Source organism: Solea senegalensis, linkage group LG1 (genome assembly GCF_019176455.1).
Source record: "Solea senegalensis isolate Sse05_10M linkage group LG1, IFAPA_SoseM_1, whole genome shotgun sequence".
In the NCBI taxonomy this organism is placed as follows: domain Eukaryota; kingdom Metazoa; phylum Chordata; class Actinopteri; order Pleuronectiformes; family Soleidae; genus Solea; species Solea senegalensis.
This window is the reverse complement of record NC_058021.1, coordinates 14,810,018-14,829,884: the sequence shown is the minus strand read 5'-3', so window position 1 is coordinate 14,829,884 and position 19,867 is coordinate 14,810,018. Positions and strand designations below refer to the sequence as shown.

Here is a 19,867-nt window from a genome sequence, read left to right as displayed (position 1 = left end):
ATATTTTCTGGTTTCTATTCTCTGTACTTAACAAACAAATCATCAAGACTGAATCATTTTGGTTTGTCAACAAAACGAGACATTTGAGAAACATCATCATTTCAACCTATGAAAAACACTGATCAACATTTTGTTTTTAAAGATTTTCTGACATCTTATGGACCAAACGATTGCACAATTGATCAAAATTGTATATTTTGTTGTACTTGTTTTGCCTTTTAAGATGATCCCCAGTGAAGACTTAATGTTGTGGTTGGCCACCAAACTCACTCTTGCCTCACTGATCCCTGGTGCAAAGTCCGATGAAGTTCTGTCTAGTGCTGCGAGTAGATTATTGTCATAATCGATCAATCTGTCTATTATTCTCTTGATTAATCAAAGTAACTGTTCAGTCCATAAAATATCAGACAATGCTGATGGGTGTCCGATCCAAACCTCAAAAGGATGAAGTTCTCAGATTTGTTGTTTTGTGATTCAATTTTAATGAGTTTCTTTGTTATTTGGGGCAAAAAAAAAACAGAAAATATTCACATTCAAGAAACTTTTTCAAACCAGTTAATCAATTATCAAACAGAGAAAGAAAGCGGTGTCCAATTCAGGGATTTATTGTAGTGTAAAATAACTTTGTTTTTTGACTCTTTCAACTGCATCTTATAATCGTCATCACTGCGGTTGTTGTTTTTTTATTTATGTCTGGTTTCTTTGTTCGTTTCTAAATCATGTTCATGCTGAGGCAGAAAAGAATCCGTATGAATTTTTCTCTCGGTGACTGGTAGCAGTTCCCCGTGCAGCTCTTTCTCGACTACTTTCTGTCAACACATAGTTATTTCCGTTCCCGTTTGCTTTTTTACTACATGTCTAACCAGTCTAACATTTACGGAATTAATCTCTCCATTTGGACCAAATAAAAGCTGATGTGGGTCAGTGTTTGGAACAAAAATAGGCCTTTGTTCGCAGCTGAAAGAACGATCTTAACGGTTGTTTTGACAAAGGTTAGCAGTGTCCCTTTGTGATGTTGAAATGTCAGCACTGTGTCATGTGTCCAGGTTTAGTGAAGTGGGTCAAGTTCAGTGTCAAAACAGTTTGAACTGCACTCTTAATGTGACCCAACACCCCACCAGTTAGTCTATGAATGTTTATTCTCAACAGACCGCAGTGTCGTCATGTCGTGTGTATGGAGGCGGTAGAGACGATGGGATGGTGGGCACTGTGGACATCATAGTGTTATGACCACAGCTCCTGGGACAGGGGCTGTTCCTCGTACGTGTTATGGTTTTGACTGTGAAATGACAGGCCCGTTCATTTCACACTACAAAAAAAGCCTCTAGTTCAAGTGCGCGGAGGAATCTAGCACATGCGTGATGTGTGAACACCTTGGCTCACACCATTACGCAACCCTGAGTGCATCAGTTTCACAGTTCCTTTGAACCAGTGTCTGTGCACATGTCTGCCTTTTCAAGCCCTGATTATGAAGCTATTTATCTGTTTGTTTGGTGTGGGGACTGCCACATTTCTGTGGTGCTGAGCAAGGCTGCGTTTTTCACTGGAGTGGATGAATGTTTTTATAGTTTTTCCACTAATGACTTTGGATTTGAGGTGATTCCTCTTAGTCATCACAAGACATTTGCAGAAAAGGCCCCGATGGCCCATTATCAAATTGTGGTGAATGTCAAGGCGGAAGTGTTGCATAAAAGATCTCTCAGCGTATATGATTTTCTAATTGCGTGCCATTTTCCTCGTGATGAATCACCGCCAGATGCTGACTGGCAAGCACTGATCCTCAGCCGTGGGCCGGCATTCGGCACGGGCAGGGCTTGTGGTCTTGTGGTCTGGGACCTGTGGTTTTTTTGCCTACTTTCACTAAAGCATGAAAAGACCCGTCAAGCCCCAGCTTGAACCACAGGACAGAGCGCTAGGCATTCTGTGCCCTCTTCAGATAGAGTGCTTTTTACTTAGTGCTTTTTATAGACTTACTGTAGTTCTTAAAGCAAGATACTTGTTGCATTTTTTCACAGTCTCTTGATCTGCTGCTGCTGTTGTTGGGACTGTAATGATCTTCTTTACATTGCACCAGTATTTCCACAAGTAGCACAGGTGCCTCCAGTGGGAAAACTACTTATGTCAGCATGCAGCACGTTCATAATTCTTTTATGTAAGTTATTTTCCAATGCTGTTGCAGGACATGGACAAATTACAAAAAACAATAACGGGCTGTCTTTGCTTTTTGTGAGTCACAAAATAATACACGTATGCGTGGACATAGAGAATGAACTTGGGACATTACAGCACAGCAACCACCACAAAACATGCAAACAAGGAATTCCCTCTCATTTGCTTCTCCTCCCCCCTTTCTTCAGATCAGAATCTAAAAACCTGTGTTAATAATGGAACAATACCGATTCATTTAGTAATCGATTAATAATCGACTAATCAAGTAATTGTTTCAGCCCTAATGCCAAGTGTTTGGCCTGAGTGTTTTGCATATTAATGCCTCAGCAGATGTATTAATACAGTTTCTTCATTGTGTAAAATTAATAAACATAAAGATTTATTGTTTGAGGCTGCCATCATACAAGTACAGTAAGAAGCAGTTTATTCAGCCCACTGTTATCATATGGGGGATCTTGGCGTGTTCTTGTGCTAATAATTGTGTGCATTCCCAGTTAGTATTGGTAATTTTACATCAGGATGTGAATAATCCTGCTACTGCTGCCCTTGTGATGACCCGTACATTCCGTAAACATTGCTGTCCTCACTATTATTTGTGTGCGGGACTTAAATCATCAACAATGAAGAGCAGACAAGTGGACTCCTTTATCTTGTCATGGGTCCTTTTCAGTGAAACTGTGAGAAACCCTTTAGAAAAATAGGTGATATTGTTACACATTTGTAAACACGTGTCTTGCAGAGCTTCAAGCGTTCGAGGAAACTGTAGGTCGTGCGTGCACTTTCTCTCCTCCGTCCACCAGGAGAAAACAAAGCTGCAGAACCACGAGGCTTGCATGTTTGGAGTTGGAACCCATTTCCCTTCCCTGCTTCTCTAAGAGGGGTAATTTGAGTTTCTCCCAGAGCAGCCTCTACTCATACCCCCCCGCCTCCGTGTTAGACTAAATTGGGTGTGTCCATTCACTAAAGTGGCAAAGCAAGGTTGCAGGTGATGCTCATTATCGAAGCTGATTAGATTTGGCTACAGGCGTGCGTACACACACACGCACGCATGCACGCATGCACGCACGACACGCACACACACACACACACACACAGACACGCACGCATACGCACACAGACATGCACACACGCACACACACACACACCATATCAACAGCTGTAATAATGGCAAACCAAGGCATCGTCCTGTGAAGCATATTTGTTATTTCTATTATATTGTTATTTCAAGATTTTTTCGACTATTTTCACTAAATATCGATATTTTAATTAAACTTGGGCAGAATTTAAATGGCCAAAAGAAGAGGGAGTTGACAGCGGGATAATGGTGGAGAAATTTGTGAAAAAATACATCGACTGAATACATATGCACTTTGTTCTCTATGTTGTGAATAAATAGAGAAATCCTGCACTTTTAACTTGCACAGTTGTTTTCTTCAGTTAAGCACTATTTGGACTGGATTATTTTTACATGGAGAGGTGGAGTAATGTTATTTTACCACAGGACATCTGTGATATTTCTCAGTAAAACTATCATAATTGTGAGGGCTACATTGGGGTAAGTTGCTCTCTCTGTCCCAGGAGCCCTTTACTGGGACTTGTCATGGAGCCTTTATGACCAGCTCCGTGCACTCCTGCGATGGGTGACCCCCCAGACAAGGTGACATGTTCCGTCACTCTACTCGGTAACAAGGACCCTGATGTGGGAGGGCAAACGGGTTAATGAACCTGGTGATCCCTGGCACCGGCTACACGCAAACAACTTCACCAGGACTTCCCGGACACACTGGATGGCGCTTGATTTAAGCACTGTCACTGCTTCTTGATATCACAAGAGTAGACATACATAGTGCCTTGATGCATGCTAATGAAAATCCACTACTTGTAAACAGGAGATGATGGAATGTTTACGCACACATTTACTGCTGGTCTATTCGCATGGGATTAATATTACCTGGGGTAATTTTTCCAGACCTTCTTTTACCCCAGGTAAAAGTAGCAGTAATGATTACTGATATGGCACATTTGGACGGGACTAAAATCACTGAGAAACTTAACCCCACCTCCTCATGTAAAACTAATCCTGTCCGAATAGGGCTTCAGACAGATATGCATATTGCATTATCACACAATCGTTGTATCATTTATTATTGGTGTCGTTGACCATGCAGCGTGTATCGTATTTTGTGAGGTACCGTGTGATTCCCAACCCTATTATTGACGTTCGCTGCTTCTCCTTTAAGGATGGAGATACAGACTCCACACAGAAAGCCGTGGTCCAACAGGATTCAAAGTAAAATCCCTGCTGAAAGGCACCACTGCCACTTCCATATTATCTCGATATTGTTAAGGAAAACCAAGTCCCAAATGTTAATATAAAAAGCATCCGTCCATTGTTGTTTGTGCGGGTAATCATCCCTAAAAAAAACAAAAAAACATCGTATTATAAATTATTGGCAGTTGTTTCCTTATCCTGTTGACATCTTCAAATAATGTGCCATAAACAGACTTTTTTAAAGCAGGCCTTTATTTCCTTATAAAATTGACTTGAAATTGTGAGCTGGCATGAAGGGAAATATTACTGTAGAGCCGTTTAATAAAGTACTATTTCTTGCCCACTGGCTTTTAAAGATAATAGGCATTTGATTATGTTTTTATAATGGCTGTTCTGTGGCACGGCTTCTCAGGCCGTTAGGCTGTCACTTTAGCCTGCTCCTTGAAACCGGCCGGCAGCTGAAAATATTGGCCCTGACTCAATAAGAGTGCGGGGGCTTCCACTTGATATTACTTTGGACTGCACTGAGAAAATGTCCATCTGGCCATATTCATTTATTTTCAGTATTTTGTAAATGAAAGTTCACCTTGTTGAAATGCCTGTGAAAATATTAAGTATGATTATTAGTCATTGTATCTCTCATGAGTGAGATTACTGTGAAATCAAGTTCCCTTGTTTTATATTTTTTGTAAACGTGAGGTTTCTGGTCCCTGGAAGCGGACCAGAAATATGTGATATATTTATAAATATGTGATATATTTATGAATGGTGTCACTCATGTTTTTCTTTTATACTTTCAATTTCACGCATGCCACAGCGGATCATCTGCCTCATGTCCTCCTTCACATCCTTGAACCTTTTCTGTGTTCTTCCTCTTTTCCTCTTGCCTGGCAGCTCCATCGTCAACATCCTTCACTATCACTATCCTTCCTCTGCACGTGACTGTACCATCTGAACCTCGACTCTTTTACTTCTCCAAACTGTTCAACCCAAGCTGACCCTCAAATATGCTAATTTTTAATCCTGTCCATCCTGGTCACTCCCAATGAAAATCTCAGCATATTCAGCTCTGTCACCCACAGCTCTTCTTTCTTGTCTTTTAAGCTGTGTTTCCATCAAGTCGTTTTGTTACAGCAATGTACAAAAAAATATTTGTGTTTCCATTAGCAATAGTACCAAAATAACTAACCCCCATCGTTCAGTTTTTTGTCACCTTTTCCCTTGGGGTACCAGAGTAAAACGGTACCATAAGCTGATTGAGAGAAAAACATCACTCCCTCGCTCACTTCTCTTCAACGCATGGCGGTGCGGTGTCGTGCTACATATCTCGCTGACCTCGCATCGGGTACGGCCCACGCCTCAGTCGAAAACGCAAGCCTGACCAGCGGTTTACCGGTTTTAACCAGCGTTTTTTTTTGACCAGCGGTTTTAACAGAACCACACCGTGATGGAAACGACTTTTGACAGTGCCACTCTCTCCACTCTCTGTATGAGCAGGTATACAAATGCCTGCAGTTCCTATTAAGGTTGAACTTTAACGTAGCAGAAATTCCACTTGGATAAACCAGGTTTTGCGTTTGTTCTCTTTGAGGAGCAGTTCCTCTTGCAGGCCCTTCATTAAGCTCAGGGTGACACAATAGATGAGTCTGCATTTCCCATGTGGCTAGTACTGTTCACACATTAATAAAAGGTGATCTTAATTATCTACATCTGCTGGAGATGATGATGATGAGAGACCCAAGGGGTACGGTCCTCAGCCACCCACAACAGCTTTTGCCAGCATATACATCATTTAATAAGCTCCCTAAAGAGATAGAATTAACAGACAACTCAACCGATACACACAACACACTTGTTGCATGTCTGCATGTGTAGCCCACCAACAAAAGGAGGATATGGTTGTTCTGTTGCTGTTTTGTGACATTTGAACTATTGCTATAATTTGTGCCAGGCCAGGTAAGGACCCAGTGACAGAACTTTTGAAAGGAACATCCTAAATTTAACTTTGGCTCACATCACATTTATCTGCACACCAATCCCAAGATGAGGTTGGAGATGTGTCAGGGTCAATGTGTGTGTGGGTGTGAGTATGGGCAACACAGACGTGGACTATAAATCTCACAGGGACATAACCTGTGTGCGTGTGTGTTTGCAGCTATTGTTTAGTCTTGCTGCTAGGAAACACGAGAGTAACACCGTGGTGTAATCGTGTATATGAACACATCAGTCTTTCACTCGGGCCGTATCGGAAGGAAAAGCAAGGTCACCAGCCACATCGGGGGTGAGGAAGGGTGAAAGGAGGGGTCCTGCCTCGCCATTGACCTCAGCTCTCCTCTCTGTTGCTGCGTCCACACATAGCGGTCAACACTGGTGCCACAATGATCCTTTTCCACTCAGAACAATGGCGGTTGTAGAAGTTGACGGCACGTTCCTCCCAATTGTTTCCTGTCTTTGTTGGTTTGCTTCCTTTCTGAGGTTATGAATGGAGGTGTAGGTCTGAAGTGCCGCCTCAGTAGCATTAGGCACTTTTATGAGACCAAAATACTGATGGGTGACCTATGGAGGTCAGCGAGGCAGGAAGGAAGACTAACATAGCCGCTAGTTAAGCTGTCGCTTGGGAAATGGAAGGATATTGTTACAGGAGTTTATTATTTCGAGATGGAAGTGAACCCTGCTGTGAGAAAAACTTCAGCTATATCACATTGTGTTCATGTGCAGTGTTTTTATTTTGAAAACGATGGCTCAATCATGAGATGGAGATGAACTGAAAGGAGAAGAAGATGGGTAGATTCCATTTCAGCCCCTTACCCCAACCATTACCCATCCTTTTTTGCCAGTTCTCCTGAAAGCAAAGGGTTTCCCGATTTTTGTAGGTGGGTGCAAGTGTCCCAGAGGTCTTTGCCTTTAGTCATGCCTCTAAAGCATGTCCTTTTCCCATCACATACATCATTCCTACTGCGTCTATTTTTGTCATGACCCATGTTCATTCTGTGTTCTCCTGTGTTAAACCTTAAAGCATTCTGCACGATATCCTGGACTTCCTGGAAGTGGGAATTTAAGAAAATTGGAGGTTGAGCTAAAGCCAGAGTTGGAAGACGGTAAAGATTGGAGTGTGTAAAAAACATTAATAACAATATTAATAATAATACATTTTATTTGTTGGCGCATATAAAATGGGTGACCTTGAATGTAAGGTGACACTCAAGGTCACCTTACATACAAATGCAAACAAAAAAGTAGAATAATAAAAGACAATAAAATGTAACAGTGCTGTGTGTATAATTAGGTATTGGACACATTTTTAGGAGGCGTTACGTTTTTTGTCTAACGGTTCAAACTTCATGTTTGAATTTCGTTCCTTTCTTGTGTACTACACTGCAACCATTTGTCTTTCGTTTTTGGTTCCTTTATCTATCTGACTTAGGCCTCCTCTTGTTTTTACACCTGGTGCTTAAAATTGTAAGTTAAATTTAATTTGTGTATCACTTTTCTGAGCATGGGATTCAACCCACCTAGATAAATACTTCCCAAAGGGTGTAAGTACAGTATGTCAACTGTTATGGCGTTTTTCCATCATACACTTCTAGCACTACTCAGCTCTACTCGATTCCAACTCATCTCTGCTTGGTTTGGTATCTGTCACATGGTTTTCCATTACTTCCGGCAGTCTGTTGACATCGCATTTTAGGCTCAGCTCGCATAGAACTTTTCCAGAGCCAGGTACCAGGTAATATCCCTAATACCACTTCTGTTGTACACATTGTACTGTTTAATTTTTAACCACAGACATGTTGCAACGCTTTTATCGACTGGTTTAGTGAACAATGGCTAGCCCAAGATGTGTTTCTGTTTCAGACTTTTCAACTGGAACACAAGTTCCAATGCAAATGGAACGCAGCATATAAGACAGGGTGGGTTGTAGCTAACAGCTTAGCATGCTAACTTCACTAGACATTTCTGCCATAACAACACAACTGTTATAGTTATTGGTGATCATCTTAGTTAACATGTACAGTATAACCTTTTCAAAGAGTAAGAGTGGTTTGAGATGACAAAAATGTCAGAGGATACTTCACTTGCTTGCTGATCATATAACCCAGTCAGTAGACCTTATTTTGTATTTTACATTTGTGGCCCGTTTGACGTTGTTTCTATCACAGAAGTTTAATAATCAGGTGTGAAAATAGAAAAAGTAATCAGACAAATGCATACTAGTCATTCTGTATGTGTTAATACAAGCACCCCCACCTCTGCCCCTTTTTTCCTGAGCCTCAACAGTCTCCTCTCTTCATTGCTCAGTATGTAGAGTGCTCTCTGCTGTCCTAATAAAGACACACACACACACACACACACACACACACACACACCATGAGTACTTTCCTTTGAGCTGACTTAACCGCTCTGGCACTCAGTCTCATGAAGCTGCACCCTGCGAACTCTTGCCGTTCAGCTACTGGAGCCATTCCCATGGAATCCCAGATATTTCAGGCATTTGTTAAAGCTGGGCCGACAGGCGTTTCTTCACCACCATACGTGCTCACACTTAGCATAGCCATTCGACTTACAGCACAGCTCACTACTCCTTTGCTGCTGGATTGTTTTTTCTTTATCTACTCACGTGCTGCACGCAACTGTATTCCAGATGTTTTTCTTATTCTGTCTCTGTAGGTTTTCCTTACATTTTTGTATGTTGTCATGGCAATCTATGGCCTTCTCACTCCACAAAATGCCATTGTTAGGTTGTTTATATGCATGGTTGCAAATGAATGGACAAGGAAAGACATCATGTCGTTTGCTTGAGAACAGTCATTAGAAGAAGTGAGTGAATTGATGTAATTGTAAATGCAATCGAGTTTTGCACCTTGTGGCCTTTAAAGGTTGTTGGTAGTTGTTTTTTATCTCACTCCAAGCAAAGTAGAACAGCAACGTCTATCGTCAGATGATGGAGTAGAAAATGGCAACAGAATTGAACTTCCAACTCTATAGAGGAAACTCTGATTTAGGCCTGAAACAATTATTTGAAATTAATTGTTTTTTTGTTTGTTTTTTTAAAGAATTAAAACATTGCTCAATATAACAAAGAAATCATTAATACTGAATAATGTTGGTTTGTGGACAGTATAATAATGGACAGATTGATTATAAAAATAATGGTTAGTTGCAGCTCTACTCTGATTAGTAGATAGTAGGGACAGGCATTTCTAGCAAAAATATTAATGGAATATATTCAATGGTATTATTCATCAGTTATTCAAAGAGCTAGTGAAAGTAATGCAAGGTTCAAAGTGTGTTGTGCTCATGGTAGCAGCTAATGAGATGCATTCAAAGACCCTTGTACATGTCATCACTTCTGCAAACACACATTAAGTCCTTTAACTGAGTGCTTGTTGTTGCTGCTGCCACCTTATTATTATAGATGCACCACAAATTAGGTAATAATTGTGGTGATAAAGATTGATAAAACATGCCCATCCTTGGTAGATAGCTTTACAAACTGATAAGGTGATTAATCAGAAACTATTCTGAATAGGTTTTTGATAAAAGGTGCCAAACCTACAGTGACTGCAGCTTCTCAAACAGCCTGTGACACTGCTCAAATTTGGGTTTGTACCCAAATATTCATGATGTATTAAATATGTAGTTCTCTAAATTGACCTTTGCTTTGGCCACTGTCACCAATGACATTTACGGCCCAGATTGTCTTTATATTATACCTCACCAGTTGTTGGTACTGCTGCAGATATGAGACAAGTGACATGAATAAGCACCGGTTTACATCCAGAGCAAACACCCATGGCTTTATTGGACTGTCCCTTTAACAGATGCACTTACTACAATGAAGACTGATAATGGCAGCGAAAAACACTTCACGTGCCCTTTTTCAGCCTTAACTTGTTTGCTTCATTGAAGAAACCCAATTTTCTTATAGAAGTGGATTAAGGGGACCATTCCACATCACCCTGTTACTGCAAACGCTTATTATTTATTTGTTTAGACAGCTGCTCTCTTAGTAAGAAGATTAATGCCTTTGCCTGAAATTAGCATTTATAAAGAGACAAAAGGTTTGATGTTGCATTAATGACATAAATGTGTGTGAAATCATCACACAAAGTCAAAATGAACCATGGAGCTGGTCATTATTTTAGCCTGACACTGACCCCCCCCAGCCCCCAGGCTGCAGTGTGCGTCACTTGCCTGTCAAACAAGCAGTATAATTGCCTATCAATGATTGCACAATGTTTATCATTTCTATTCCAGTCACGGATAAACGGATATCCTGCCTTCAGATGATGGTGACATTAAAAACAAAAAGTGCCTTCCCATGTTGTTTGTGTCTTTTTGGCCTATTAATGGAGGCTGGGCATGGTTAATGAAATTGTTTACGCCTGCTGCTGTTTCTGCCCGAGTCGCGTCAACCAAACCTTGCTGTTACTGAGTCACACCAGCGGTCAAGAGCACACCCGGGAAAAAAAGTCAGACATATAATTGTCATTCAATTAGCCTTTGCTTTGTTTTGTTTTTCATGTTACGTCAGATCACTATGTCAGTCCTTTCCTCATACTTTTATTTAATCAAGCTTTAATTTGAGCTAGGATGACCACAGGATGTTTTTGTGTTTTCACTGATCGTCGTGTCTCTTTTTCATACGTGGGTGTAGCGACACGTTTTTTGGTCTTGACTGATATTTTGTCGTGCCTGCAACTTTCGGTCCACAAAGCCCACAAAGTAAACACCTTTTCACTTTCAATGCTAACTGAAGGCTACATAGGTTCAACAACACACATGGAAGGGAAAGGTGTGGCGAGGGATATTCAGCTGCAACATTTTTATACACTGCACCTTTCTTAAGTCATAAAAAATGATTTGCAATCATTGAAAATTGTAATATATTATTTGTCCACGTTGTCACTATCTCAACTTGTCTGTGTGAGATCAGTGTCATTTTTTCCATTCCAGTACACTCTGTGTTTTTGGCATATGTCTATTTCCAAAATCATCAGCCAGAAAAAATTGAGTGTGGAAGATTTAAGGAAGCAGAATAAAGGCCTCGGAGTCTTGTTGTCATGTATAACTGAATGCATCAAAAATCTTCATCTCTTTATACAGATCGGTTAACGTCCACCGGCAACAAAATCTCAGTGTGTCCAACAGTAACAGCAATTAAAAAGCTTAAAAAAATAGTTCCAGCTGGAATAGCTGTGCCTTTGTTAAAATGTATTCTCCAGTCAGATGCAGGTGGCCTTATTAACATTAATCAGTGGTTTTATAATTCAATATTGCATTGGATTTTTCAAAATTGGCAGACATTTGTATGCTAATATGCATTTATTATGTTTTTGCCTCTTCCATACTCCTTGAATGACATTCTGTTCTCAAATATGTGTTCAGCTGTTGTGCTGAACCAGGCCGCGAGTGCTGAGCAAATATACTGTAAATCAAATCTTCAGGAGTTTGGCTGTAGGCAACTGGACCTGCTAGAATTTTGATGGACTTCTTCAGTTCTGACTAACTGAAATCCAGGCATTAGGGCTGCAACTAACAATTATTTTACTTATCGATTAATCTGTCAATTATTTTCCAGATTTACCGAGTAATTGTTTGGTCTATAAAATGTCAAAGTGTTTCTCTAACCTGAAATGACGATGTTCTCAAATGAGTAAAGAAAACCAGAACATATATTCAAGAAGCTGAAAAATCTGAAAACACTCAAGCCACTTAATCGATTATCAAAATAGTTGAAAATAGTTGATGGTTAATTTAGTAATCAAGTAATTGTTTCAGCCCTACCAGGTTTTATCACCAATGAAGTCCAGTTACTACAGCTACTACTGAAGATGACTATGACCTGGTCGAATGAGAACCTCCACAGACGCAATGTGAATAAAACCTCATAGTTTAATTTTGACAGTTTATTTAGCATTTATTTGTCTCCTTTGTTTTAAAAGGCTAACGATGTAAAAACACTGACAGATCAGCATTTTCAGAAGCACTTCATTTTTGTTCCAATTTAGCCTCTTTTTCTTCTGGGCCCTCAACAGAAACCTTTCTTTCATAAGAAACTAAATACTACCCTTGTCATGGCCGTGGAATTTTAATTGCCAGCCAGCACACCACCACTGTCCCATTTAGCATTTTCTGGGGTCTAATATGATCTCAACACAAAATTCTTCAATGTACTGTTGTGTCATCACTGCCTTAAATGGAAGCTGGAAAAAACTCACCACAGGATGATTTTTGGGACGACTGTGGTTAATGGAAAGCACAGTGGCTCTTAATTTTAGGCAGAAATCCCAGTTTTGGGATACTGTGTATTTTATTATCATCCCTGCTTGAATAAATGCATTACTAATTGCTGTCTTGTGCCAGGTCCAAACAACAAAAATAGAAATATCTTCATAGAGTTGTTATATTGGTTTGCAGAACGTCCAGAGCAGTGTGCAAAGAACTGGTGTGAACTGTGCGAGTCATTAAATGCAAGCAATGTGGATTCTTTCTTCTTCTTTTTTTTTTGAAACCCCACGTTGTCACAGCATGGCGTTGGCGGGCAGTCTGCACAAATCTGTTTCTTCATCTCTCTTTTTTTTAAGCTGCCATTGCCCTGACAGACTGTGTTCGTGTCTGTTACAGTAGAACCTGAAGTACTGTGTTGATGTTGTCCATTTTGGGCTTTTGGAGACATTTTGTGTGCCCTTATTCCTCAGCTTTCATGCGATCCTGCTGCACTTTTGTGAAAGTTCAGATACGCCTTGATCAGGGTGCTAGAGAAACCAGTGTGATGAGGAGGAACAGTTTAGAGACGCACCATCCAGTCACAGAGGTGTCCAGTCGTAAACAAACCTAAGTCCAACTGCTGATCCAGCACTCGCCTCCCAAAAACCCATTGATTTATTGTTGACAAGTGATTTTACTCTGCAAATAGGAGATTAACACACTGATGAAACTCAAGCACATATTGACACAGATTAGACTGACAATAATAACAACAAGTATTATATTATTATAGAAAGAAACTATGCCTGACATGTGCATGTCTGTATAGAAAGAATCAAACCGCGTCCCCCCTCATTCTGGGAGAACAGAGATGGCTTGGGGTGGCCCCATGCTCAAAGGTCCTCAGGGTCTCAACCTTGAAAACATTTCTGACAAGCAAACAAGAAACAAATCCCTCTCCCATAGTCTGGCCACTCTTGTTTGTGTATTAAAGGCCTGTATGAAGTCTGACAGTGACTAATACAGCTGCTTTGGGATTGATTTTGGCTCTGCATTGATCTCAGTGTAGCAGACCTGGCCAAGTCAGCTGCTGGCAAAGTGAACTGCACTAATCTTTTGGACGGTGAGTGGTTTTGTTTTGTTTGGTTTGTCATGAAAGCGGTGGCCGCTTGTTCTCTCAGGTGGCTCCCACTCAGTGCATGTCTGAAGCCTGACATCAGGCACTGAAATGGATTGACCCACATTAACCTCACTCACCCATGGCTCTGTTAAAACATTAGACATGCAAGATTTAGAAAAACAAGAATAAACAGAATCAAAAATACTTTATTGATCCCCGGGGTGGGAAATTGCTTCTGTTGGAGCGACTCCAACCAAGAACAGGAAATAACAGAGATTCACAGCCTTTACTAAGATAAGTACACTAAGATATTAACTAAGGTACAATATACTAAGAATATATATACATTATGTACATTATATGAATAGTATTAGAAAAGTAATTGAACCTCATTAAGTGGACTGTGTGAAACCTAATACATACATTTAAATGTTGAAATGTGCAACTGCATTGATACTGAAACTAAATGCAGATGCATCACAATTATAATTGTGTTTTTTTTGTCAAGAAAACTTTTTCTATTACCAATTTATCTATTAACAATCACTCCCTAATTAATCATTTAATCCAAGAAATGTCTACAACACTTGGCCCATGTGTGGTTCATGTTTGAAATTGGGGCTGAAGGGAAACTGAAAGGTAAAAGCGCTGTAAACTGTTCAACAGGACTCACTGTAATCTCTGTTGTTAAATACATTTGCATCGCTGCGGTAAAAGTCCCCGGATAGAAACTGTTCATACAAATTCAAAACCAAATTTGCAACAGCCTGTGACACATTCACATGCCATTTGGCTGACACAATAGTGTTGCTGTCCTGCCTCACACAATTTGTTTTACCAGATTTTTTTGTTTTTTTCTTTGACCAAAATGTTAAATATTTAATGTAAAATTATATGAAATAGATAAAAGCAGAAAACCTAAAATATAAAATGATATATAATAACAAGGAAATAAACAAATTAAAATCCAAATCGCCATGATTGTTTTTATTGAATCATAGTAAATAAATGACTAAGAAACTGCTGAAAAATGTTATAAGCTCTTTAAAAATGACAAATACTTTAAATAAACATAACAATGTAAAATATAAAACATCTACAGCCAGATGTAGAAATATAATGATTATGATCACTGAAAATGAATTTTAATGTCAGTATTAAAACCATTTAATATTTTAAATATTAACAAAGTGTTTTGGTATTACTTAAGACTTTAATATTAGAGCAATTTCAGTCTTTTTGTATGTTACAGTTGTTCAAACACATCTCAGTCTGGATGGAATTTTTTTGTTGCTTTAGGGTTGAAGTCAAAACTGCTAATGTGTTGTAGACAAGATGAGGCATGATCCATCTGCAGAGGTATGAAAAGCTTCTCTGCACAATACTGACAACGGTCTTATCTCAGCAGTCATCTCGAGCCAATGAATCATAAAGCAGTAGGGCCCCTATTTCCTCAAAAAAGTACTGTGGAATAAAAAGTGACGCAATGGCTGTGTTCTGACAAAAAGAAAACTGGACTTAAGAACTAATTTAGCCTTGGATCCGTGTTCAAACAGCTGATTTAGCTCACTTAAGTTCAGCCCCAGCCTCTCACTGCGTATGTGTGTCGTATGTGTTTATGTGTGTGTTTTTTTTCTTTTTGCAAAACTCATATTGCTACTGTCTGAAGAGAAGAGAAGAGAAGTGCAAAAAAAGGGTTAAACCATGTGCCGCTCTTCCTTGGAGATGGGAGAGGCAATTTGAATGGCTAGCTCCTACAGCTAGCCAACACATTGGCTAAGGCTGAGGGTGGATCTGCTGCTGGGCCTGTGCTCTGGCATGGAACCCCTTCTGCAGGATCAGGAGTCACAGAGAGCAGACAGCAAAGCTTTTGTGAGCGTGGGTGTACATGCATTTGAGGTGAAGTTGAATGGCTGCTTTTGAAATGTACTCTGGTCGCAACTGGAAAATGAGATGAAAATTTCTTTTGGGGGGGTTTAAGTGTGGAGATTATCTTCAGTACTCTTTATAAATCCCATTGTGGGGAAGATTATTTTGTCTAGGAGACAGACACAGATAATAGGTGGTTGTGTAATTTATTTTCTAGCACTCTTGCCCCTTTAGCTTCCCCCTTTCCCTGCCGTTCGCATATTACTGCGTCCCTCCCAAACAAACTCTTCATGTGCTTCAAGAGCCCTCTTCCATTAATGTGAGAAAACAGGGGGGCAAGGTTTTGACTGCATGATACTAATGAAGCCAAGCAGTTATCAACACGAGCTCACTGACTCATGCCAAACAACATAGAGTTGCAAAGAATAACAGATTATGGAGAGCCAGAATTGTAAATACAACTCTAAAATGTTTGTTCAGGCCAATAAAAGACATGAATACTCATATTTTTATTATCTAACCTGTAAACTCAGAGACTCATTACCCCCTGTGTTGTTGAACGATGTTAATCTGGCTCTCGTGGATGTTTCTCATCACTAAGCTCATCAGGCTGGTTAGACAGTTTGATTTACTTCTGAGAAGCCTCTGTATGTCCTCACACCTACAGTGAGACAGCACGCACATAAGCCGTGGTATACGCTCTCACTCGTGTGCGCGTGCACACACCTGTCAGTCCTGAGAGTCGGTTATGTAACATTGTATTTGTGGATGAACACACATGCAGGACTTATGCATTAACATGCAACCTAAAGACTTATGTCCTTGTCTGTAGTGGAATGTGTTTACAACCCAATAACATCAGCAGACCTATGTGTGACTCAGTGCGTTGACATGCATATTAAAAGTCCAGTTTTAGTCCAAGACAATAATTTGGTTTTCCTAATGTTAGGTAAACACATTAGTCTGGCTAAATTAGAAGTCTAATCTTTGACCCGGAAGTAGAAGGAGACGACATATAAAAGAACACGAACAACACCGCATACCACAAAGAGGCATGTTCAATCTGGAGGCGGAGTCAGACATACACTGCTAACAAATCAATTATCTCGTCCGCATGTATACTCAGACTCGGCAAGTGGTAAGATTGTCTTAGTCAGACTACGGCCTTAGCTCGATTAAACTGTGCATGTTAGTGAACCGACTGTCAGGACTCTGCATCTTCAGTATCTATAAGTCAATGCATTTACGTGACAATAGCAAAAAACTATAATTATCATGTTATTCTGACTAACATCTTGACTTATGAAATAACCCGTTAGCTTGTTAGTTTGAAGTTGTATTAAATTTAATTTCCCAAAGTCGAACCCAAAGTCAACACAACCAGATAATGGGACTCAGTCGGGCTACTGCCACATATATACCTTCAGACCAGAATCAGACTCGAGCTGGCCTGGACACTCCATAGTCTCCACCTCATGCAAAACTTGGAAGAGGAAGAAGTTAGAATGTAGAAGAATAATAATGTGAAAATTCAGCCAGTATATTTAGAAAGTCAATCTGTCGATTATTTTCTCGATTAATTGATTGTTTGGTCCATAAAATAACAGAAAACCTTAAAAAATGTTGATGTGTTCGTCAAACCTGGAAATGATGACATGTCAAATGTCTTGTTTTGTCCACAAACCAAAATGATTAACTTTTAATGATTTCTTTGTTATCCAGGGCAAAGAAATGAATAAAATATTCACATTTAAGAAGAATCGTAAATCTTGTTTTAATCATGAAAAAAGCTTCAAACCGATTAATAGTTTATCAAAATAGTTGTTGATTAATTAAGTAATCGATTAATTGTTTCAGCTCTAGTTGCCACCTAGTGTAGCGAAGATCTTGTGTGACTTGTATGGAGACGTACTGAATGTCTTTCCCCTCTTAAGGACCCAGAGTCCATGTTGCCACAGAGACATTTCTGCTGAATAGTTTTCAGCTACTTTATCTCATGTGCGGCTTGTTTTGTACCATGGTAATCGCAGCCAAGAGCTTAGCAGAGCATCACTTTGCGTAGAATTGATGTTGTGACATTTTTTTGATACCTTGAATTGCAACACATTGTTGGTTATTCCACAGTGATTGTGTTTATGGCGCTCGTGCTCAAATGTCTCGTCGATCGAGCTTCAACGCCAGCAAAAACCATCTTGCACGTGTCAACCCCACATGAAAAATATACAGCGCTTCAAATGCTATTCAGGTACATGAGTACCTTTAGGACTGCAAGGATTATCGATTACAGTTAAATATATAGACTTATACTTACAGTGCCAATGGGGTTTCACTGCTTGTACCTTCTCTTTCACATCCCACAAAGGACACATTTTATTGCACACTGTGATGTGATGGATGGATGTTGCTCTCTTGATTGTTTCAACTAAAGCACTGACCACAAGAGTACTGATGCAGTGTACACTGGCAGTTAAAAGGTCTGCCTGAAGATGTGTGGTTACACCGAGATGACTGAAACCTTTCAAAGGAGCATAAATTAAAAACATGACCAAGACACGTTCAGTTTTGTTGAACAACAGAATAGAAACCAGAATAGTAACACTCTTGCTCATGACTCGTATTTATTTCTTTATTGGTGATTATTTTGACTCACTAACCTCGTCTTCTCCTTACCTGCAGTGTGTCCTGTTCAGTGCAAACACCGGGCCTGTACAGACAATGACCAGTGCTGCCATGAGCACTGCCTGGGCGGCTGCCTGAAGCCCAACTCAGCCAGTCACTGCGTGGCGTGCCGTGGCCTACAGAGCGAGGATAAATGTGTGGACCGCTGTCCCCAAACCCACTTAACCTTCAAGGGCTTGCGCTGCGTCACCCACGCTTTCTGCCAGGAGCTCCACAACAAGTGCAAGCAAGAGAAGGAGCGCAGCAAGAATGCAGACTGCCACGAGTATGTCATCCACAACGGTGCCTGCATGCCCGAGTGTCCCTCCGGCTACACCACCGCCAACTCCTCGTAAGTGGATACTCGTGCTGCCTGAAGGGCTCTTATTGCTCTGAAGGAACAATGTTTGATTAGAAGAAGCTGTTAGACTGTCGTCATGCGCACACGCAAACTTACTTAACACATCAGAGTTAAAGATTTTGATTAAGACAAAAAAAACAATATGTTACTATCTTGCTAATCAATTGAAGAGTTTATGTCAATTTTCAAGAGGATAAACAAGTGAATTAATTCAATTTGTCAAGAAATCGTCTCCGATTTTTTATTATTAATATGTTGATTATTTATTTTGCAGGGATGAAGAGAATGTACAGTATAGCTAGGTCTACTGTGACATGAGCAAAATATGACTGTTCTGTAGTTGGGCCCAAGAAAATGTATCTCTATAGGTTTTAGGCCCAAGCATCGGCAAAAAATTCCCTGATAATAGTTCAAACAAACTCCACCACTAAGGTTAGGAATAGGAAATAAACAGCTAGAATTTATATGAAAGAGAGCAGATATGTGCCCCATAAAATTAGAACCAAATAGTCTTTCTTTTACTTTCCTTGTAGAACATAATGACAGCGTTGGAGCTCAGACAGATCAAAGTGTGCATGCGTGCGTGCATGTGTGTGTGAGAGAGACTGTGAGAGAGACTGTGAGTGAGAGGGAAAGCAGACAGCTAGCTCAAATGAGTGCAGCACAGTGGGACGGCTGGCACATCTGTGTCTCTGATTTTGACTCCGTATCCATATGTTTTGCTTTATTTTCTCAGTCACCCACTTCCCGCACAAAATTGGCTTCATGCGTGTTGCCGTGTTTACGCCATAGGCAAATGGAAGCAACTCCCTCTTTCTGTGCATCTGTCATTTACAGCCTTTGCATGTGTCTCCGCTGCGTCTCTCTGACGTCGGGTGCTGTGCATATGCCGACCTGCCAGTGACCTTCATCACTTTGACGCCTTCACTGACCATGACGGGCCGGTTGATTAGTGTGGGCGTGTCTGTGAGCGCAGACACTCCAGACAGTCCTAAACACTCTGCTCTGGCAGAGGCTGAAACCACAGCTGGATCTCTGGAGACTTGTTGTCTTCTGTTACAACACGGCTAGTTGACCAGCCCAACAGTTATAAAACTGAATAGTCCAAGAGGCTTTTTGGGACAGTCTGTCAGTTTAGTGGGGTGCTGTGGCCTCACTCCCAGCGGGTGGCTGTAATAAGATATAAAGAGTCTGTCTGGCATGTGAC

The 19,867-nt window shown here is 40.4% G+C and overlaps 1 protein-coding gene across 1 annotated transcript in view; it reads left to right on the top strand.

Moving 5' to 3' along the window:
- Positions 1 to 19,867, top strand: part of insra (insulin receptor a) — a 57,704-nt gene that overhangs the window by 14,252 nt on the left and 23,585 nt on the right. The window contains exon 3 of the mRNA XM_044024946.1: positions 18,318 to 18,651. Within this exon, the coding sequence (XP_043880881.1) occupies positions 18,318 to 18,651 (334 nt within the window). The remainder of the gene's footprint in view (positions 1 to 18,317; positions 18,652 to 19,867) is intronic.